Below are 24,171 nucleotides of genomic sequence, written 5' to 3'. Positions count from 1 at the left end.
TTGTTCAATTACAGACTCCGGTGTTCTTTCATCTCCGACATATATATAAAAAACCTATATAATTCAATAAATGTATATCGAATCGAAACGAACTTTCCCAGCGATCTTTTGAACCCTTTCCAAAAATACGCAGAATTCTGGCTAGATGCTTGTCAGAGCATACTGTCCTCAAAGTGTAAAGGTATAATTGAAGTAGATAATTTGCCAAGAAAAAGGCTAACGCTTACCTGCTTGGATTCTTCTTTCCGGGTCGAGAATGTATGAAAATTTGGCGATCTCTTCGTCCGGTGCTCGTAGCAGTTGATTTTCATTACCTTTATGGACAGCCAAGTGAGCCAGGTATAGAAACATTGGACGTTCAGTATCGTGTTCGTTAATCAGCCGCACAGCTTCGTTTGTGAAGAGATCGGTAGCGTATTTTCCTGCAGTGTCCCATGCCACTGTCAGATTTCGCCTCATATCGAAGCCTTTGTACTCGTTATATTGTGAATCCTGAGGAAATTTTTCTTATACAAAACTGATTTATATAGGTTTTATATTCTAACGTTTCATATTTAGGAAAATAAAATTTTAGAGATGACAAGTTATCACGAAGTTAATTTTCAAAATATTTACCGGTTCTTGCGCGATATGAGTGTAATAATCCTCAAGACCGTTCCAATATCCAAAGTGTGAGTCAAATCCACGATACGTCGGAGTATATTGTTTTTTGAAATATCCTAAATGCCATTTTCCCACAGCGTGTGTTTTATAGCCTATCTCCTGTAAATACTGAAACGAACATTCGTACGAAAAATATATTAAATTTTGGTCCAAATCGTAGTTTAAGGCATTAAACTTAAATTAATGATTCGCTTAGTGTCTTTAAAATGTTTTCATGTCATCTATAAGAATATGGAATAAAAATATATATGAACGTACATCATATAACACATACGTAATTCTCACTTAAAAATGTATCTGTGACCTTCACAGGGCATTTCAAGATCATTGCAAGGTAAAGTAAATATCGGCACGATATGTACCCTTCGAAATCGTACAACATTTGTTTCAAATCCTTTTTCGTACCATCTATAGTTTCCGAGATATTTACGTATTTCCTGTGATATCGACAACGCGGAGAATATCATAGCAAATAGTCTTTTACAATTAATTTCGGTAACTTAATCCAGTGATTTGACTAGAGTAAGATTTTCTTATTACAGAGAACGTATGAATATTTAATCGAAATTACGATATAATTAAACATATGAACAACGAATTTACGAATTCTGATAATTTGGTACACTCGAGACCATAGGCAATACTAAGTTATTGAAGTACATTTATGGGAAAGTAATTTAGAAGAATAGTCACGATTAATATACAAAATTATTGTAAATATTTCGAATAAACATGACTGCATTTTTCGATGTATTGCCAGCAGTTACGCCAAATTTTTTTTATTTCAAAGTAGAGAATTTTCTCTATTTAAAAATAAAGAATATATTCTAGCTTCCATTATTTGAATAATTCTATTGTATTCTGATCAAGCAGATTCTGATATTTTAATATTTGCTTTATGGTAAATTTGCTTGATCATGCAAATGATCATGGACTAACAAAGAATTTACTATGATTATACATAGAAGTTATTCGTGAGAAGAATTGTAAAATACTTTAGATAAACTTCCCAATAAATACTATTTAATATAGATAATACTATATTATATAGTTAATATCGCTACTTGGCATTAATAGTGGTACAACTATTAATAAGTGGTACAACAAGAAATGTAAATTTTACAGGACTTTTTAAAATTTATATTTTTGAAAATACTAAATACAGGCTTTATTGATGTAACTGCCGTTTAACACAAAACTGATGCCACTATAAATATGCCATTTTTCGTGATAGAAATAGAAACATAATGTAGATTTCGTATTTAATAAAAGCAAGTTTGAAATCTTTTTACTTGTGCCACTATCAACGCTCTGTAAATAAGGTATGCAAATATTACTATTAATATATATGTTATATATATATAATTATACAGGGTGGTTGGTAACTGGTGGTACAAGCGGGAAGGGGGTACGCGAAAAAAGAAGTCGAAAATATAGAATAAAAATTTTTCGTTTGAGGCTTTGTTTTCGAGAAAATCGACTTTGAATTTTCGCTCGGTACGCGTGCACTTTATCGCATCTCGTTATAACGGATCTCACTGTAGATCGTTGTCTCGATGGAAAAATTAAAAAAAAATTTTTTTATTTGTTTATTTTATTTAAAAAATTTATTTTATTTTTATACCCCCTTTCCGCATGTACCACCAGTTACCAACCACCCTGTATAAGTTATGCTAATAATACTAATGCAAAGTAGCTATGTAATATTTAATGTAATGTAATATATTATATTATATATTTAGTATAACATAGTATTTATTAAGCTTCCTAATAAATGATATTTTATTAAGATGATAAAATCGAAAGAAACTCACGTTGCGTGATTCGTTCAGAAACCTACCTGCGGTAATAGTTTCTCACTTAGAGGAAGCCCTCGTGGTTCGGTCGGATAGAGAACAGAATGTTGCATACCCAGATGAATCGGGTTTTTTCCAGTCATCAAAGCGGATCTGCTTGGCGTGCACAATGCCGGAACGTAATGATTATTTAAGATGATACCATTGTATGCAAGGGCGTCGATGTTCGGCGTAGGAATTTGATCCGATCCGTGAAAGCTTACGTCGTTCCAACCCTATGCAATGATTTTAAATAAACAATTTTTAAGTAATTGAGAATATGATTATTATCATCTTTTATTTTCAGTATATCTAAATGATATATTATTTAATTTATATTAAATATATATTAAATATTAATATATTGAATATAATTTATATTAAATATTAACACCAATAAATGAATATCACGAATATCATTAAAGCGGCACGATAAAAGTTGATATGGATTTTGCGAGAAATATTCTTAATAACTAAAAAGATACAAAATTTGTAATTCTTTAGTATATTTATAGTTTTATTTACAGAATATCTTTCTTCGTATCTGATATAACGTTACTTTGTTTAATTATAACGTCCTTTTTTACGGACACGATATATCGATCCTCTGCTGTTATTTGTACATACCAGGTCATCAGCAAGAATAATGATGATATGTGGCTTCTGTTTAGTTTCCGGCGGTTGAAAGTTAATTTGCACTTTCGGCCGCGAAAATAAGGATGTGAAGAAAACTGTACCCACGGCTGTTACTATTAACTCCGAGAGAAATAGCACGGTAAAAAACTGTAGTATCAATGCGAGGTTCATCTCGAAATCAGCTGCAACAAATAAAATAAAATTTCACATTCACAGAAGTTGATTACAGATCAAATTTAAAAACTGATCCAATCTATTAAGGTACCCATACAGTTCGTAGAATTGATTGTATAATAAATAATTATAATTTGATTAGCTGCTATCACAAATATTGATTAAGTAAATTACAGATTTGATTGAAAACGAAGTGTAAAGTTTCAAAGTACAAATATCAATAAAATACTATCCCGAGGTTGAAATTCCAACATAAAAGTTAATTACAGAAGGAAATAAATTAATAATTTAACAATAGTATAATACACAATAATGATAAGTAATTAATTAAAGTAATTAAGTAAATTAATAATACAATATCGTACATAGTTGGTGATAGTAATACTCTAATATCAGATGTTTCTACGTTTAGTCCAGCACTTGTAACGATAGTACAGTGATAGATGTAGTGCCATTGGCATTACTGATTTAAAAATCTCGAAGACCTGGGCTTACATACGAAATGTTGAACAAAAGAAAAACAAATATCCCTGTTAGGATATTTCTCTAATATATGAGCAGGCAATTGTCTAATCCAAGCGTTTTCTACCAGCGTTATTTACCTTATAGTATTTCATTAAGTATTTTCATTATCAGGTAAATCCATATATTGCCGCCCGTAAATATTCAAGTATTAGTATTTGTTGCAACAGTATGTGAATTTGTATTAAAAAGTACAAATTAATGGCAAATTAGTAGTTAAAAACAGTACTTACGAAGTTAGCAAATTATACATTGAAATTATCTATTTAAAGAATTAGCTGTAGTATATATATCTTTCTTTTTAATCAAATAATTAAATATTAAATAAATATATAAATAAATAACAAATTAAATATTAATAATTAATTACTCATCAATCAATCCACAGGACTTTTATTTGACGTATGAAACAACATCAGTAGTTGTATGAATTTAGAAGATCGTTTCGTCATCTCATTTATACAGAGTGGTCCGTAATTGATATAATTGGGTGTAGAGTAATTCTACGAGAAAAAATAAGGCGAAAATATGCAATAAAAGTTTATCATATGACGTTTTGTTTCCGAGAAAGTCAGTTTGGAAATGTGATAACAGGTATATTTAAATCTGGCTAATATCAGACTGAAGAAAAGAAAACGATCGGTAGGAGTTCGGACAATTAAACAGTTTGAGCTTTCCAAACAATAAGATAGTACCCAAACAATAAAATATTCGCAAGCTTTAACAAATATATTGTTGCAACTTAGCCCTAAGAAATCAACGTCATATATACAACGTCTACTCTTTCTAAGGTACGCTTAATTCGCTACTCTAAGGATAGAACTATTCTTTGTATTCACTAGGAATTAAGGAATGAGGAATTAAGTTTTGGACATTTCTCCCCATACTAAAGTTAGTCCTTACAGGTAGTGAATATGCTGGTCCGTGCTATAAACATCAGGATGGTCAACTATTCTAAACACTTTCACTGTACGAAGCTATCCTTCATCGATCAATAAAATTGATTACTGAGGTGTTACAGTTTTTCGCATATTTTGAGGCGACTAACGACGATAAAAATCACTTTGTCACTCGGTGATTAATCTATTAGCCTTAGAATATTATATATTGGAAAATTATGTTAATTAATAACGTTCTATCGATGACACAATTTCAGCCGCGTTAAATGGAAATGCATAAATATCTTTCAAACACGTGAGAGCGAAGGAAGAAAGTTCTTACGTTCATGGTAAAGGAGAAGAATGACTGTCCTGTATCCAACTATTCGTTGTAAGCTGTACATTTTTTCCGTTTATGTCCGGGTGGCATCTTTCCGTGGAATAAAAGAGATCAGCTTTGTTCGGCTGGTCTTTGCCAACGCGAGAACCGACTGACTGGGAAACTCAAAACGCGTTGGCTTATTACCACTTTAGATTTTCCGTATGGCTAGCGGCGAGGAGCAAAGGGAGGATCTGGAGCATAACGAAAGTGCTGTTCTGGGGGAGGAAAATGAAGGAGGCGAGTGCGAGAAGTCACAGTGATGCGTCGTGTATGTATACGTGAAAATTCAACATTCCTTTCAAATCACTGTGGTTTTTGTGCATGTAAAATTACTATGCCATGGAAAAATCTTATTTAATAATCTTATGGTATTTAGGCAGAGAAAGAGAGAGGGAGAGAGAGAGAGAGAGAGAGAGAGAAAGAGAGAGAGAGAGAGAGATTTTTAATAAAATAAATGTTAGCACTAAGATAGTTCTTATTTAATAATATTCTCAAATCTATTCTGTTATTATTATTTATATAATGCAATGACACTAGTTGAGAACGAACAACCTTTTATCTCAAGTAACTAAGGTGATATAGCTTTTGATGTAGCATTTCGATTCGACCAATAATTCCGGTGGAATTATTATATTATATTAATCAGATAGTACATATTATGGGTTGGAACGGTGCCACAGTTTGGACAAATACGATTTGAATAATTAGATGGAAACACAAGTAAAGCTTGGAGTAGCCTGCGTCGCGATGTAATTAAATTTTCAATCGGCATGACATTCAAATTGTCATAAGCAGAACGCTGCGAAAACGTTCGCTAATTGTCGCTAATTTCTTCAATTTGTTTCGATTGTTACGTTTTGCTGCTAGTTTTACACGGAGTATTCTATTATTTCATATTTATCTATTTTTATAGAGTCAAAGCAAAATACTTGCACATATGAGATCGTGCCGATTGGAATATAATATATATATATTATTACGTTACTTACTTAATAATATTTATTATGATTTAAAATTAGATATGTTTTTAGTCTTTGACATCTCGTATTTCGTTTTATTATAATTTATAATCACGATCTCATCGCGATCTCATGTACGAAGGCTATCTTTTTCAAAGAGTCTCTATATACGACCACCCGTGACTGCAGCTGATATAAAAAGCATATGCGCATTGCTATGGTTATTAATTGGATACAGACTTTTTGTAATTGAATGAAGATATTATTAAATAATAGAATCTTTATATGTATGCACCTATACAATGGATAAATTAATAAATGGACGTTGGATTTAACGAACCACTATTTATACATTATGATAGATAAATTATGATAGAAGGGATATACAAATATTTTTATTGTCTACTGTATATCATACTATATATACAAGAATGCACTTAATTATTGCTATGTAACTCTACTTAAATGAATGTAGTCTGCTTCTTTCAAATTAAGTAGCAAATTGACTCTGGTGTAAAAAGAAACGACGTAGTGAAACACGATTTATATTGCGAGTAAATTAACTGATATCAAAGATGTAGCTGGATGCGCGTTAATAATGTACAGTACGTGGAAAAAGTAATTAGCAGATGAATTAATTTGATGAAATACAAACTTATATTTAAATACTTCATCCGTTTGTATTCTGAAAGGTATTTATTTTGTAGAAATTCAATTTATTTATTACAAAGTTCATCATATTGTAGTTTTGTTATTTGATATCGGTATAAATATTGGAATAGCAAGGAAAATGTTTTTATGCAATTTTCTCCCAGATTTGGTAAAATATCTTATATAATTCTTTTCGATCTTAAATCCTCGAAGAATGTTTGATTTTTATGGTATTGACAAGAATGTCGTAGGTGCAACCTATTTTATAAGATAAAACGTGTTTTCTTTGTTTCTGTCATTTCTGGACTTTCTTTGAATACAAAATATCGTTGGTCCCTCTGTGCAGCCGTAGCAAATACTATCAAATCTCATATTCTAGAAGTTTGAAGTTTTAAAACATAAATTTCTAAAACTTTGATTTGTAATATGTACTTTTGTATTCCTTATATATTTCATAGATTTGAAATTTCGTAAGAACGAAACCAATATTTACTTTTTCTCATCATTTATTACTTATTTAAATATTAATTGAAAGATTTGTAATTTAAATTTTTTAATCCAAACTACTCGGAGCTTTCAGATTCTAATGTTGAATTTAAAAATTTAGACGAGGAACCAAATTTAATTTATATTTTAATTATGCATATATTGTCGTATATTTTAATTTCTCAACATACGAAACAAATCTTTAAGTATATATTATCTACCTAGTATTTATTTACATGTATCTATAGTTTAAATAGACAGACTTTAATAAATCTTATATCATCTTGCGAATGCTAATATGATATTTCAGTCAATGAAGAAGTTAACAACTATCGATACAATTAAGAGTTTACTAAAATTTTTCTTTATTCTATTGAATATTTGATTTACAATTTGATTTAGTATGACGCTCGTTCGCTGTGTGATATTATTTAACAGCCACGTCGCGAATAAGAGCATTTGTATATCGTATTGCAGACTTCAATCGACGTTTGACTATGGGGTCGCATTGGATGGTTCTCGATCATTAGGTTACGCGCACAAACGAAAAATTGTCGCGCAACATTTTTATCGCTTTCACTCGCATCAATCAAAGGTTCAGTTTCTCCTCCTTTGAGGTATTAACAAAAGAGTCATCGCGTTGTCCATATTTAAAACGCTTATCGTGCTTTCGTAAGTGAAAAGATTGTGGCGCGAAAAATTGTCGCTAGTACGCTCATAGTTTTTGTAGTCGACGCGTGTACCGGAGAGGTTAAGATGAGTGAAACGTAACAGGATTTATTTGTAAACGACGTGAACGGAGTTTATGCACTGATTCGCGTAGTAAAATGTGTACATAGTACACGCGACACTACCTGATTTTCATTAGTTTACATTCACTGCAGTAAACTCGTTTCGTGCCTAATTCACGCATTTCAATTTTTCGAAACTCGATGGATATCTTATTTGTTTCTGACACTTTTTCATTAGCACACGCATTTTTGCTTATTGTGTATACCTAAAAACGAGGTTATGTCATAGACATAGTCTTGTACTTTTACTTCCGCGAAAGGTAGAAAATAGTTTCTTACGAACGTAAAATGAAAATGGACTACATAGTTTTCTTAGACGGTAATTTATTCGAAGTGAGTGCATCAACGAAAACCAGATTTACTGATGACGAAGCTGTTACTTTCTACGAATTATTTTACATTTTCCAAATATCTCAAGGTAATTAAAATTTGTTTGAAATTTTATTTCATTTTGTCGGAACCTTTATTTTATAATTTAGTTCCATTGGATTCAATAGATTCGTTGTAATGGCTGCTCGATGATCCGACTACATATTTCGAACGCGGCATGTATCTTAATTGTTGTTGATAATAGTACCTAATAAAAAGTAATCGACAAAAGTAGTATAAAGTATAAATATTAATTTTGTAGATGTTTTTTGTGCAACAATAATGTATTGTGTTAAGTATATAGTTAAGTATTATAGCAATAGTTACTAGATACTAATTAATATTTACTAGTTACTATAAATTTAGCGAATAATAATGATTATTCCATTTACTTAATTGTTCTCCCAGTTTAAAAATAATTGTAATTCTCCATAAAGGAAAAGAAATTGTTATACATAAATATTAAATTGTTGTTGGAATGTAATTTAGAGTATATATCTACAGCAATAAGTCATATATATTACTTTGAAAAGAATCAGATATGGAACAGTGATTAAGGAAGTAGGTAAATATAAGGTATAATTACATACTCGTTAAAAAAACAGAGGGAAAGTAGTAGTATTTTTTTTAATAAACTTTAGAGACATAATAGAAAGTATTAAGAAATAAGAGTGATACATAGACATAATAGATGTCTAATACTTTAGACATAATATGTTTTACTCATTTACATCATACGCAGCCGTATTAATTTTGAAATTATTGTATATATAAGATATGAATTCACATAATAATCTTAAAGTTATAATACATAAGATATTAATGAATTGCTAACATTACAATTTTCACATGATTAAAATTACAATGTTTTAAAATTGCAAAAATGCAAATCTTCAGAATTAATTTTACTAATTATATTTTTATAATTATCGATATAATGGAATTATTTTTATACAAATATCGATGTAATATATTGAGTATATAAACTGAATGTTTCTTGGTTACGTTTAACCTACCACCTTGTGCTCAGGAATCAGTTTAAAAACAATCAATTATCTAGGCGAGATTTCGTGTAAAATTCACATGAAACGATAATTGGAATTATTTATTTATATTTATATTATTATTTATATCATATATATTTTATAAGGTACATAAGAAGGTAAGAACTTACCTTAAAATATAATGGTACACTTTCTTGTTTGCCAGACTGAAGGAGACTGCGATTTATCTAATTCACGCTTAAGTTGCGCGTTCCTACAGCCTCGAGAATAGTTTTTGTATTTCGTCCATGAACGATTGTGACTCGAAAGGAAATAATCGAATCCACCGTGGTACTATGCACTATATGAAAAAAATTATTCTGGTTTAACGAATTTCTTAAAATAAATATCAATGTTGCTTCTCGTGGACCACTTTCTTCTTTTTTAAACTCTGTTATATAACTTTGTTATCGAGTTTTTCGTATCGTATAATTAACTATTTATTCTTCCTCAGAGTTCATAATTGCGTAATTCTTTAAAAAAAAAATCATCTTAAACATTTGCAGTTTTTTTAAATCAATTTCATAACAGATAAGTTTGCGAGAGATTTTGCGGTATTACTAAATGAAATAAAAAAGTTTGCTAGAGTGCAATGAATAGAAAGAATAAAATTAAGCAGAGTTTTTGCACATACTTCGTGTTTATTCGATAGTCGACGTGTGATTCAAAAATGAGTAAAACAACATGCTCTTTTTCGTATTTTCGCGTAAACTTACTAAGCATATTCGCTGAATGGGCTTGCGTTTTCAAATTCTACGCTCCGTGGAATAACTTTCAATTAATTCAAACCATTTAAATTCATTTCAAACTATTAATTCGGCAGAATATGAAGTTATGAACGGATAACTGCAACTATCTGAGTAACTTGATTCCTGTTCTTTTCCATTTAAGTCAGCCACTGTATTTGGCGATTATAATGCAAAACTCTTTCGTTTCATCTAGATTGAGAAAGTTACGAAGTTCTTAGCTACTGTGTGGTTAATACTGTCTTCCACTCCATACCATTCTGCGAAATCATGGATTTTCAAATCGACGCTTGCTTCCAGAAATTTAGTTTGACTCTATACCTATAGTTAAATTGATTCGATAAATATTTCATCTAATTTCTTGTTCGCCAAGGATTTCACTCCATGAACATATACTTTAAAACTATCGTAATGATTAGTACAATTTTTCTACAATTAAGAAATCTATATAAGTTGAACAAGAAATTAATCGATATTACTTGCTCATCAAGGAAGTATTTACACACGAAGGAAATGTTTATAATTACATTGTCTCGTGGCCTAAAAATCTCAAACTCGACATATTTTACAGCGCTTCTACTAAGTGCATAGAAAAGAATAAAACAAAATTACAAACTCCTACTTTCTTCTTACAACTGGAACGAATATAAAATTCTGAATCACGGTCAATAGAATTTCAAACAAAGAACATATCTGAATACTTGTATCACAACGATCGATGTTACGAATTTTTAAATTGAAAATGAAATAATAAATTCGATACCTATTATAGCCTGACTCGTTACATATCTTTAACAAAAATATAAAAATATAAGAAAATAAACATAGATAATATAGATATCTTTCTATTGCAATGTTATCTATTGTATTCGTTTCTTTGCTATCATCTAAAAAGATTTTAAAATTCTTTTCTATTATCAAGAATTATCAAGGTATTATCAAGAATTATGATTTTTAACTTGGAAATGTCTGCATATTTCCATAACTGTACGATTTTAAATAGATTCTATAAATTTCATAACGTAGAATTTACTTATGATCTATAACAAACAAATAACAATTGTTATTTATATTTTGCATCGTGTTAGTTGCCTTTAATTGCCTTTCACTTTTCAAATTCCATTGACGAAAAACATGCAAATCACTGGCAGCTCAATTGTTGGCGAAAACTCCATATAATTCGTTACGCAAGTGAAAACCAATTTCAGTCAAAGAACATAAATCTGCACGGAACAGAGCATTTCAATGTTAGGTTAATATCTCTATTGTACCTTGACCACATAGTTATTTACGCTATTATTGTTCAACAAAGCGGTCAGTCATCAGCAGTAAAGGCGTTTTACGTGTTGTTTCTGTTTTTAATTAGTACATATAGCGTGTCGTAGAAAATTGGAACAGTTTACGACGTCGAAATAATTCGAAATAAAATAACTTTTGTTAGTTACTCAAGGAAATAGTAGTGCAACGTGATATTAACAATACAATGAGTTTGAGAATAGCAATTTAATGTAATTTATGCAGCAAAATCTTCTGTCGGAATTTCTTTTTTCAAGCAATTTGGATTATTGCATATATATATATTTTTATAGATTTTTTTAGATTATTGCATATCGTAGTAACACTTGTTTCTTGTTGTACAAGAAAATAATTCTATAGCACTTGTAATAGTTCTAAGGTTAAAGTTGGGGAGCTCAAGATTAACGACGAGGCATTATATGAAGGGACGATATAAAAATAGCATAAACAGTAAAATCTTGCTTATCCGAAATAATATGAAAAAACAAAATTGTTCGGATAATTGAATGATATCACTTTTCTCATATAAAATTTCACTTCTTCAAATATAGATTAAAATTAACTGGCAGTTTCTTTAAATATTTCTGGATCCCATATCTTTTTGGTTGCTGAGTCTTATTATAATTCTTTCACCATAAATAACTGCATATATTTATATTCTTGTTGTATTTCAAACTATCGAAACGCTTTTTCCAATGCCTCGGATACTTGGGCGTCAGAAGGCACCTCTCTATTGCCAGTAGCGTTCACTGTTTCCATTTCTATGAAATCGTCTCTATCGAGATGAAAACATTTCGTTGCGTTAGTATATTTCAGATTTTCTACTGTTGCCAGGGAAATCTACCTGCTTTAGACAATATTCGATATCAAGTTTGTGCTTTTTAATGTCGTCATCATGGCTTTTTCAACGTCATGTATGTTTCCTGATCCCGTTGCACTCACTTCACTCTTCAATTTTCTAATTATGTTAGAATGCTGTTAGTTTCATATTAAATTCTTCCAATCAGAATTCACTGAATCGAATAAAGCAAAGGATACATCGTGCACGAACAGTAATAAAATATGTACATATTTGAAACGGAAAAAGGTATTCAGTGGTGGGCATAATTAACTTAATAATTAATTATGGAAAGTATATGAATTTGTTAACGAAATAGAATGACTGGTTAATAAGGATTAGAGCATTAATAAAATGTGATCTTCGTAGCAGCCTATTAACGTCATTAGTCGCCAATAAGTAAATTTGATTAAACGTCGAAGGACTAACAGACGTTAAAAGCGATAGAAGATCGCAGATAATATAAGAGATCTTGATAATTATGTGAATGTTGAAACTCGAAATGTTCCTGTATATAATTTCATGGCAATATTGATATAATATTTCGGGTGTCGTATCTTTACGAGTGTCCTCGAATTAGGGATCGAAAGCTTTAATCTTGGCGAAAGATTCGTACGTGACTGCCTTGAACGAGGTGGCCGGGATACATTTTCGAAATGCAACAGCTGCGTCGATTTTGAGCGACACGTGCTACAGCTATGAAATATGCCATCCTGAGAATCGTTTTGTCATGAGAATCGGACGTGTTATCTTGGTCGAATGTGGGGGATTATAGTTGGAAGACGAACGGTGTAGAGGGTGCAATAAATTAAGCGGAGATTTTGTGATTCTTAACGAATGAATGACACGTACGTTTATTTCGATTATACGAATTTTTGGTACGTGTATTTATTCCATCTTATTTACATATTTTACATATTGTTCATACACATTACATGTTATCATTATTTTATTTACATGGAAAATAATTACATACATGAATTTTTATTTACGCGAGAATAATTTGTAATCTAGGGACCTTATGAATTTAAAATAATCCTTGTAACTAAGAGATTATTGTTTTTGTAGTAACATCCGGGTTACGGATTTTATATACTTACATTTTTCGTTCGTTAGCTTGGTTTTTTAATAACGGTGTATTTACTGTTAGAACTCATATGTGTGTTATATTGATGTAAAGTATGCATTATTTAAGAATATCTATTAAATATTATATTTCATTGAATTAAATCATATTATTACTGAGCGGATTTTTGGAAATAAAGTTATTATTTTAGTAGAAAGGAAATCTGAACGCACCCGGTATATAATGCGAAGCTGTAATACGCGAAAGAAGTAGTAAATGAGCTGTACAAAAGGCAGAATGCATTATTTATTTAGCGATCAAGGATCGAAGATAACGACGCATGGAAAACTTCTCGAGCATCTGTCTGAGTGAAAATAAGAGTCGTGTGAAGTGGATTTTAATGCGCGCTAGATTTTCATCGCTTTATCGACGATTCCGTTTCGTGATCGCGTGCTCTAAAAATCTTGTTTCTAGTTTGTTTCTCATTTGACTAAATAAATTCACAAAATACGTTGTACATGAATATATGTAGCGTAGCATCACGTTAAAGAATCAGAATAATTTGAAATCGACTTTCACACGAAGATCGAAATTAATTTAAATGATCCGTTTTATCTACAATACAGTGGACTATCGTTGCTACGATAAACTGCCGATGGAATTAATTGAGAGTTCGGTCTTCTTTGTCAGAATAATTTGATAACGAAACTGTAAAAAATGTTGCCCCTTTCACACAATTACAGTGGTGAACAAAAGAAATCTTAATAGATACCTTATAAGATAATCTTAATAAGATAAGAAATCTTATAAGATAAGATGTACAAAAAACAATGTAATTTTGTTAACTGGACCTAAATTCAATAAAAGCGATCTAACGCAAAATTGATGACTGTAACGAATACCTGTGAAAAATTTTTAGTCCTTGTAAAAAATGCATAGCGTGTTCTTCTATCCGTCACTGTAGGTTTACTTTCCTGAGTGAATGCTCGCTCGTGGTTGCACCACTAAGGTGTGTTTAGATCAAGCTGTAGCAGCACATGATTCAACGGAAGATTTGAATCGGAAGAGACTCATATTATTCTGCCTTGGAATACCAACGTTGTTTTGGTGTCTAGGTTCAAAGGAAAACGAACTCCGGACAAAATATTATCGCTGTTATTTGTAATTGTCAATCGGAGTTACATTAGAACTTTTTATAATAACACCGGTCGATACAAATAGACGAACGTGCTCTCTAGAACAGTCATTATAGCGAGTCATTATAGCGAGTTGAATAGTAGCATTGAGCGAGCGACGACTATACACTATCATACACTATCTCTGTACTTGTACTTACAGTGATTTTAATATACATTGACTATTACAATTTTATCACTCGTCTCTTTATTAAACAAATTAACACGTAGTTTGCTCGTTGTTTGTTTGTCAAAATCGAAATCGAGAATCGATGACTGTTTACGCTAAACGTACTACGTTCTTGCTCGTTTGGTCTAAACTCACCTTTAGATGGTTTCGAACCGCGTCTAAATTAATTTTATAAGAAATGGAAGCTCTGATACGGCTTTGTCGGTGTTTGCGAACATCGACTCTGGTTCGTGCAAAGTTAAATAGGATTAAGAGTAGGTTATGGAGACATGTACTCCTTCTGCATTACGAAACTTCTTAGTTTGGTGATCATTCGCGGCGCTAATAGTTCCTGTCCCTGTTGTTCTACGCTTTTCTAATTTTATTAAACACGCATCGAGTCAATTGTAAAAATAAGAGGGACTACGTTGTACATTTGTTATTACGATAATAGGAACATTGATTTCATAAAATGCAGTTCTAATTTTTTAATGGAAATAAATATATCTTTCGTTAGTCGGCGCAATAACAGCCACAAACGAGAAAAAGAAACGCGAAATCATGCAAACCATTCGAGAAACCTGCTCGAACCTCATAAACAATAATAGACATATAGTACTTTATCTGGATTTCGGCCCACCAAGTTATACTTGGAAACAAGAAAGCGGACACCATAAGCAAGGAAGCAACAACGGGTCCATTAAACAATAGAAAAAAAAATAAAAAAGCAATAGAAAAATCAATCCCTTATGAAGACCTCTTCGGTTCGATCTACAATATCGAGAAAGGGAATGGAACACGACAAAAGGAACAAAAACAAACGCCCATTCTCAACTTAAATAGAAAAGGAAAGTCGACTATGACAAGGCTCAGAATTGGACACACGAAAATCACTCACGAATACCTCCTATGCAAAACAACACCAATAATTTGCACCTTGTGCATCCAGGTAACATCCATATAAGATAAGGGTAGCTGCTATATGCTAGATAATAATATCTTCTATTTGAACCTAAAGACTTAAGTACAAATTGAATTGAAAGATCGCTTTGATATCAAAGAATCACATCATAGACGCTCTAAATTAGCTGAAGGAAATAAAGGACAACGAAACGAAATAAAAGAAAAAAAAAAGAAAATATTTTTCTCTTAATTATTTGATTCAGACGTTTTGGTACAAAATAAATATGTAAACTCATGAGCTGTAGTTGTAAGGCTAGCATCGAAGGTTACTTGTAAGAAAAGGTCGTGAACAATCTCGATAGCCAAAAATGATACATAGTATTAGTATTTTCTTTTTTTTAGCTATGATCGCTCACATCAAAGGAGCGCGACTATCCTTATTAAAAAAAAAGATTAGAAACATGTAATATGTAATATGTAACGAATAATTACAAAAGGGTAAAAGAGATCAGTATGAAAGTGCCCAAAAAGGTAGCCTCGAAGGCTCCAACTTCCAGCTGAAATTGAATTTCGTTCAGCCTTTGTTAAACGTAACCTCTGGTCGTCCCTTTTCCATTTACCCTTCGTATCAATTCATTCTCGAGATGGGAGCAGGTGGTATTGAAAAATAGATACAGCCGAAATCTTAAAGGAATCGTTAGCGGTTTCGCTCAACGTAGACAGCGCGAGGACACTACGTTGAGATCTCTTCAAGAAACTTTTCTCGTTTCAGTCCCTGCTTTTTCGTACCAAGATTCAGCTTCGTAAACTCTTCGAAAAACATTTACAAACAAACGTATAGCGATAAGGAATAAGGTTTAATTTGTTTGTACTTCTGGTAAATATTTGCATGTGCTTTAAAACTGCGTTAGAGACTGCAAGTTCTGCTCGAAATTACAAATGTTATGTTCGAACAACTCGTCGGATAATATATATATATAAAATAGAAGATATTTAATTAATTTAGATGTGGGACGTTTTCAAGATTATTTGAAGCTCAATTTTTTTTTAATTAAAAAAATATATTGTTTTCTGTAGATTCCTATTAAGAATTTGTACTCAATATTTTTTTTACAACTGTAGTTTCGATATTTCCTCGGTGCTGGAGTTCATAATGTGTTTGGAATAAATTATTCAAATCCTCAATAGTAACAAATACTCTTGTTCGTATTGTAGAATTCGGATAATTCTACTGTTAGGAATAGATTTTTATTCGGATGATAATGTATTCGATACGAAGAAAGGATTTTTTAGAAGGGACAATATTGAATATATTATCCGTGAGAAATTATTTTACATCTTTCTATGCGTGGTAAGATTGTTTTCTGGAATTCTGCCAAGATCAAGACTCTCGAACGATAATCGACTTCAAGAACTTGAAAGGATTCTGTCTTATCCGCAGTGACGTTTTCCATCATGTCTCCGTTAAGGTAGTACGCAATTTCCGGATCTTCCGGGAAGAACATCTTCCGATGAAGACCATCAAAACCTTGTCAATTGAGCAGGAAATAATGAGAAAATTACTTTACGCGTTTATTAAGTCTCGATGCTTGAACGAGGACTAAAACGGAGGAATAGTTTCTCTCACGTAGAATGTACAGTTATCTTTTTAAGAAATTTAAGAATTACATTTGATCAATAATTTAATCGAATTGTCATAAAGACTGTCAGTTTATTAAATCTTTTTAAGATAAAAATGCTTATATCGCGTATTTATTCTCAACAATATTCGCTAACGAAATAAATAATTTTATCGTGTGTCTCGTTCTTTTTTCATATTTGTTGAACTATTTTGACGTATATATAGAATAGGTGAAATATAAGTCGATAATTCAAGATCGAAATCTGAATTTACGAGTGGCGTGATAAATTTGGCGCACAACGAAGATGGCTTTAAAAAAGAATCTTAAGAAAGTTCTGTTGCTCGGTTATAAGCGAAAGCATAGGCAGAACAGAAGACAAAGGACCAGGTGTCAAGGACGATATCGAGAACCCTTGAAAGCGTTCGCGATCAATCGTCACTGGTTTATCTCCATTTCGCTAGACTGCATTCTTGACTTACGATCGAGGCTGTGCCAGCAGATCGATGAACATCTGCGAGATAAACAGCGGAAAACGGGAGAAATATGAACGAAAAATCGAGAGGAGTTTGAGAACCAACAGACATATTTTTCGATCTGAGATCTTTTACATACCTGCTCGTATGAAAGCGCGATTAAATTTATTTCAAAAAATTAGAAGCCAATGGGAATAAAGTACAATTTTAAAGATAATACATTATTCGGTGATAGAACTTTTCTACGAACGAAATAATTATCTTCGGGAGATATGTATACTTCAAAAGTTATATCGATCAATTCCACAAATGGAAAAGTAAAAGCAATTGATATTATATACGCTATTTTTAAATTAAATTAAATAGTCGAGTAGAAAGTGTAGATTTAGGTATATTTTATTTTATTTCGTTATTATATTATTCTTTGTATTATATCTTTTTTTTACATTATTCTGTTTTATTTATTATATCGTAATATTATATTATATTGTGAGTAATCCATTAGTAATACGAAGGAGGAGAGGTGCGCAAGTAAGTGAGTAATGGATTAATAATTATAATTATTGGAAACTTAACAGCTAATTGTAACGATAATTCTGGCTAGTAAGTAATTGACAAAAAAATAACTAAGTACTTAAATCTAACTTAAATACCAAGAATTACTGACTATAATACAATAAGAACAAAAACAATGAGACAAACAAGATCTAAAGCGATATAAGGAATTGTTGGTGTGTGTTTAAGCGAGATGGTTTTAGAAAAAAGCTATGCATGCTAAAAGCATGTAGTATCATGCAGTTGAAGCAGCTAAAATAACCGTAGAATGTACGACGATGTTCAACTTGCAGTAGTTCACAACGACGTACATTTTTGGATGGAACATTAAGTATAAATTTCTTTATAATGTCAGGACCGATTATTAGATCAGATGTATAGGGTGATTTATTTTAATTTTTCTTTTACCTTGATCAAAGTAGAGAGAGTCGGACAGTGTATAGGATGTTTTAAAAAACGTGGACAAGAATTTGAGTATATAAGTTGCGTCGTTCAGGAGCCACGTTGCTCAACTATAAATTGAAAAGTAAAATAAGTGATGATATATCGTAAACAAATTTTTTTCAAACCTACCTTGCAATTCGTTATTATTCGTATTATCTCCTTTTAACAAACGAACTCATGGCGGTGGATAATCAATGTTTTCTAAAAATCGGGCACCGATCGTGTATTTATATAATAAACTTGAAAAATTGACAAAGAACGGAGTTGATCAGTTACACCCTTTTTTTTTATTTATAAACTTGTAATAATTCTTTTTCTCCTTTAACGTTTATCTCTTCAAGGTTGCTTTTGTATTCGATATTGACAGACCTTGCTGTTCAAAATTCCATTATACCGTTAGTCGAAACGTACGATTTTGGTCTCAAGGTGTTTCTCGTGGCAGAACTTACTCGCGAAAGTAATTTCGGTATATTCGAAAGTCGAGAAGTCAATTCGATAGGAAACTTTTCGCGCAAAGCGCCGGTGTATCATATTATTCACGGGAAACTTTAAAGCAGAATATTGATTAAAAACGACGCTTTATAATACGAATTTCAGTTTCAAGAATATACCAAAGAGAAGAACAGAATGTTCAAGTAATTAAACGACAGGTGAAAAATATTCGTACATTCTCCAACTTGCTGCATTTTTTGTTGAATCTTCGTTATCGCATTTGGGAATGACTCTCACGTTGGTTTGTTTTTATCTTCGTTACGTTAATTACTTATTTGCCAAGATAAAGGCATTTTGTGGTATTTTATTCGAAAGCTCGAAAAGTAAATCTCACCGAGATGATTTTTTGCTGCGCTGTGTTTGCGCGACGAATGTTCGCAAATTCATTTCGCCAGACGATGAGGCGACCCCGAATTGAGGGTTCTCAGGAAAGTAGAAGATTTTCGTGAGCATCGTGGGCCAAGCAAACATGGAATATTGCAAATGAAACTCGGCTCCGTGCCTATTCGTATCTACCTTTTTCTTGTCTTGTGTGCGAGGCAAGTTTTGACTTCCTATTTCAAATTCTTTTCTTCTTTATTTAATGATTCTTTGCTCACTTATCGCCTTTCAATTTTTCATACAACCCGAAAAATATAATTTCCACTAATACAATTTCCGCGAAAAGACATAAAATTGAAATCAGGTATGCAGCGTTCAAATAAAAAGTGAACAACAGTTTCGTGTGTCTATAAAATTAATTTGTTTGTCGAGTATACAACGCTACTGTTCAAATATCGGTCCTCCAAATACTTTGTGTACACATGTTTTCGTGCTTGTTGATTGTGTTTGTACATGTTAATTGCTCTAACAATCGTTAAACGATGACAGACTACGTTACGATTGTTCTTCCCTTCTAAAACTATCGGGTGCTTCCAACATAAACAGTTCAACACGCTAGAACGAATTAACAATGTACGGCGCAATATGTATACGCGTTGCAATTGAATATCAAAATATCAAATTTCAAATGTATCTTTTTTATTTGGAAATTAACGTACATAAATAGCTCGTGATAAATTTAAATACGTTCTATCGAGTTTCAACTTTGAGCTAGAAGCTGATAAATCTAAATAACTTTTATATTCGCATATACCTTTATTCTCCAATGAAATATTTTTTCATCGTATTCTATATTTCATTTTCTCAGAATTTTCACTCGAATTTTCATAGTCGCATAAAATTATCATTAGGTGATTTAAAATTTACGATTTAATATACTTGGTCCTGATCGATCAGTATCTATGTAAATGTTACGATACATAGATGTGCAAATACTTTTTGCGACCACTGTATATCGATAGCAGTCATTCCAATTACGACTAGAAGAGTTGAGAAAATTGTGGAGTCCCTCTTGACAGATTACGGTAAATCGAGGTATAAGTTTATCCTTGATTGTGAGAAGCTCGTTAAAGCTTCGTATCGATCGGACCAACTACTTTCTCTGTCGAACAATACAACGGAAAAAGAATAGAAGGCGGAAGAATTTGATGTTCGGTTGGCCAATTCTGCTTCTCTTAATCTTCAAGAATGTACCTGCAGTTGAATATCTTGACAGTGTATTATTTTCTGTAATTTCGCTGGAAATCTCAAATCGATGGGTTACAAAAGAACGACGAAAAAGCGCAAGAAACGTCGCTTTTTTCCGCGTATCTCGGACACGGAGCTTTCTGCAGCGGAGATTTAGTGGATCTCGGGAGAATACTCTGAGGCAAAATTGAACGTTTTCGAAGAAGAATTTTAGAACGCAGATCGGTGTCTTTGCTCATTTTTTGCTCATCCCGATGTTCAAGTGGAAGTATCGAATTCAAATATTTGATGTCACATGTATGTAAGTTAAGATATGTTAGTATGGCGATGAAACGCATAGACGTTAAATCTATGAATTAAATATCCCAGCGCTGCATCGTAACGAATCCAGCTACTTGTAATAAACAATCACCAAATAACAGATAAGTGAACAATTAACAACAGTATTTACGATTATAACAATAACGATCTATGCCTACTATTATGATACACAATCTATCTAAATGCTTCACCTTTTTCAACGAAGTATCAGGCGTTAAAAAATAAAGAAATATGTGATATTAGAAATTGACAAGGTAATTAAGAAAATCAATACAAAAATTAATAAACATTTTAGTGAAGGTAGAATAAAAGAGTTAATTGGAACGATTCATAAAGACTGTAAATATAAAAACAAAAATGGTATGACCATTAGCTCTTCTCCTATAAAGGCTTGATCTCCTTTTTCAGAGGAAATCTCTCTGAAGATTGTACTTGACTTCCGTTTCAAATTGCCAGTGTATAATTTAACTTTCTCAGAAAAAAAAGAAAGAAGCAAACCGGGTTCCTGTTATGAGATCTTAAAAGCGCCTAAAACTTCTGTTTCTTTTTCTTTGCGTTCTTTTTGCAAAAAATCAGCAATGCTCGTAACAAGTAGGTGTAGGCCCGACTTGTAGAGATAAAAAGAGAAGGAAATAGGAAAAAAGAAGGACGATGAAGAGAGATAGTGTGAGCTGGACGCGAGCTTGCTCGACTGAAGCCTCTTTACCTAAGAACTTTCGCAGAGTACTTTCGATGCTTTTCCACGATCTCGAGTATATTCCACCTTCCGTTCAACATTCCGCCGCTTCTGGATCGAGTACTGATTAATTTCATTCGAAACACCGACGTTTTATCTCGTTTCGTGGAATATAAATGAAGAAGCTGTTCGTAGGGATCATTTCGAAATGTCAGAGTAGACTTTTCCTTCTCTTCTTTTACATGTGTGAGTATCTGTTTGTTCGTGATGAAATAACGTTCCGTGTTTGAGATGCGAATGTGTATATACAGTGGTGGACAAAAGAAAGCTTGAACTACTTATTTGTGTATAATAATTTTGTACTAAATTTTCATTACCACGTTGATAACGTTCGCTTATTCTAGACACACACATACGCGCATTAATTATATCCACTAACAAGTTAATCGTTCTTATCAATCACGAGCCTTTTTTCTAAAATCGTGGCGTTCCTTCTACTACTTATCTCTTGAATTTATCTTTCACACTCCGCTGTATCATTCAAATTTAGTTGAAAATTTAATCCCCATACTCGACAGTTGACGCACCGATCACCGACTCGTCGAACTGACATAAAACCGTCGCCCGGTTCGTCCAAATACTACTATTACTCTACCGTAACTCAAAGCAACAATGCATCAACTCATCATACCGCGGATATTCAATTAAAATGAATAATTACGCAATTATTAATTTCTATAACTATCTGACTGATCTATATAAGCACACGTTCGCCACATAATACCAATCGAACCTATCAAAACCAATCTATCTCCTCCGCTCTCTTCCCTATCCACGTCCTTCAAATAGCTTCCATCCTCCCCCAAACCCTGCTCCCCGCCTCTTTCACCCAACAAAGACTTGGTAAATTTCATCATCGAAATGGTTCGATTGTCTTAAAGAGAGTCATTCTCGTCGGTTGCGCGGTATAAAAAGGACAGGGTATCCTTTTATGATTCCTCGGGAATTTCCGGGTTCATTCCACCGTCGATGAAAATCAACGGGCTTGGCGTTAGCGTGTATACAGGTTAAGAGGGAAATTCTTTCCTTGAGGTTTCGCGGTTGCAACGCCGAATATAGGTTATCGAGGGTATAAGGCGAAAAGAGGGTATCTGCGACGGAGGTCGAAGTCAAAGTGTAGGCAGGCTGGAAGAGGAAACGAGACAGACACAAAGGAGCGAAGGTGGGACAAAGAAGATTCCTGAATATCGCTGACGATGCCATCTTGGAGCACCCTTCATGCGGAGTTTCTCCGTTTAACTCGCTGTTTCCCTGGCATCCTTCTTTCCCATCATCCATCTTTTATCGTGCTTTCACGGGCCGGCTCGATCTTCCGATACCTGGGAAGAACACGCGGTTGACGTGGTGACGTGGTTAAAACGAAAATCTGTACAGGTCCCATACGTAGGGGCGCTGCCTACGAAATACCTTTTACCTTTATGATCGCATCTCGCGATTTTATCCGATTTAATACACGCCCGACGAGCATCCAGCTCAAAGGATTCATTGAAGTTGGAAGTTCTTTCGGTTATTTCTTCTTCCCTTCTAACCTTTCTCTTAATAGCGAAGGTGGTGCAGGTGAAACCTGTATCAATTCCTAATGTGTTTTAATTGTTCTCCGCTGTGTATCATTTATGGTGATCTTCTTTTTCTTTTTTTTTTTTGTTTAATCGTTCTTAACGTTTGATTGTTCCTTGTGGTATGTCGTTCAATTTTCATTCAATTATCCTTCACGATATCTTTTGCGTGTATCATTTATCGTAATCTTTTTCTGTTTAATCGTCCTTAATGTTTGATTGTTCTTTGCGGTGTATCGTTTATCTTAGTCTCTTTTCGTTGAATTGTCCTTCGCGATATCCTTTCTGTGTATCATTTGTCGTAACTTTTGCTTGACCTCAATCTTATAGATTCTATGTAAGAATTTTTATTTTTATATTACGCGAAGAAGTAGCAGGTATACAATAAGCCTTCTTTTACACAACGATACACATGTGCGACACGTGTATGATGGATACCGATTATACATTGCCTTCATAATAGCTTTCATAATATCATACATCGCGATATATGTATCGGTGTGTGAAAGAGGCCTAACGCTATCGGACACTCAAAGAGTTCATACATTTTTGAAAATAGATATTTCATGAAGTTTCTTCATAATTACAAATTTTTTTCCAAATTCGTGCATACGTAATACGCATACGTAGTGTGCATACATATAAAGTATACGTAATAGAATACGTAAATAAAAATATTCCGCCTATAGGAATTGAGAAAAGGTATTTAAATCGATAATCTCGACATTATTCTTGAAGTAATATAATTATGCGTGACACGTTAATGTATATCTGTTAGAAAGATTTGCTTTAGTCTCTTTAAATTTTATACTAATACGATG

General features: G+C 32.5%; 2 protein-coding genes across 3 annotated transcripts in view; one reads left to right on the top strand and one right to left on the bottom strand.

The window, feature by feature from the left end:
* Positions 1-101: 101 nt before the first annotated feature.
* On the bottom strand, positions 102-9,631 carry LOC100748801 (arylsulfatase B-like). 2 transcript variants are annotated; one of them, XM_003485662.4, is made up of 5 exons: positions 5,052-5,407; positions 3,126-3,316; positions 2,504-2,734; positions 616-771; positions 102-492 (listed from the first exon to the last, which is right to left on the bottom strand). In XM_003485662.4, exons 1-5 carry the CDS (start codon positions 5,110-5,112, stop codon positions 217-219), a joined length of 915 nt encoding a protein of 304 aa, XP_003485710.2. In that variant the 5' UTR covers positions 5,113-5,407; the 3' UTR covers positions 102-216. The 2 variants fall into 2 exon arrangements, with proteins under 2 accessions (XP_003485710.2, XP_024228233.1); XM_024372465.2 differs by lacking the exon at positions 5,052-5,407 and adding an exon at positions 9,521-9,631 and having other exon boundaries at positions 105-492.
* The window catches only part of LOC100748322 (gamma-aminobutyric acid receptor alpha-like), a 99,259-nt gene continuing 82,796 nt past the window's right edge, over positions 7,709-24,171 (top strand). Inside the window, exon 1 of the mRNA XM_003485658.4 lies at positions 7,709-8,395. The gene's annotated coding sequence lies outside the window, so the exon portion shown is untranslated. The remainder of the gene's footprint in view (positions 8,396-24,171) is intronic.

Source organism: Bombus impatiens, unplaced genomic scaffold (genome assembly GCF_000188095.3).
Source record: "Bombus impatiens unplaced genomic scaffold, BIMP_2.2 scf_0074, whole genome shotgun sequence".
In the NCBI taxonomy this organism is placed as follows: domain Eukaryota; kingdom Metazoa; phylum Arthropoda; class Insecta; order Hymenoptera; family Apidae; genus Bombus; species Bombus impatiens.
This window is presented reverse-complemented; position numbering and strand designations above follow the sequence as displayed.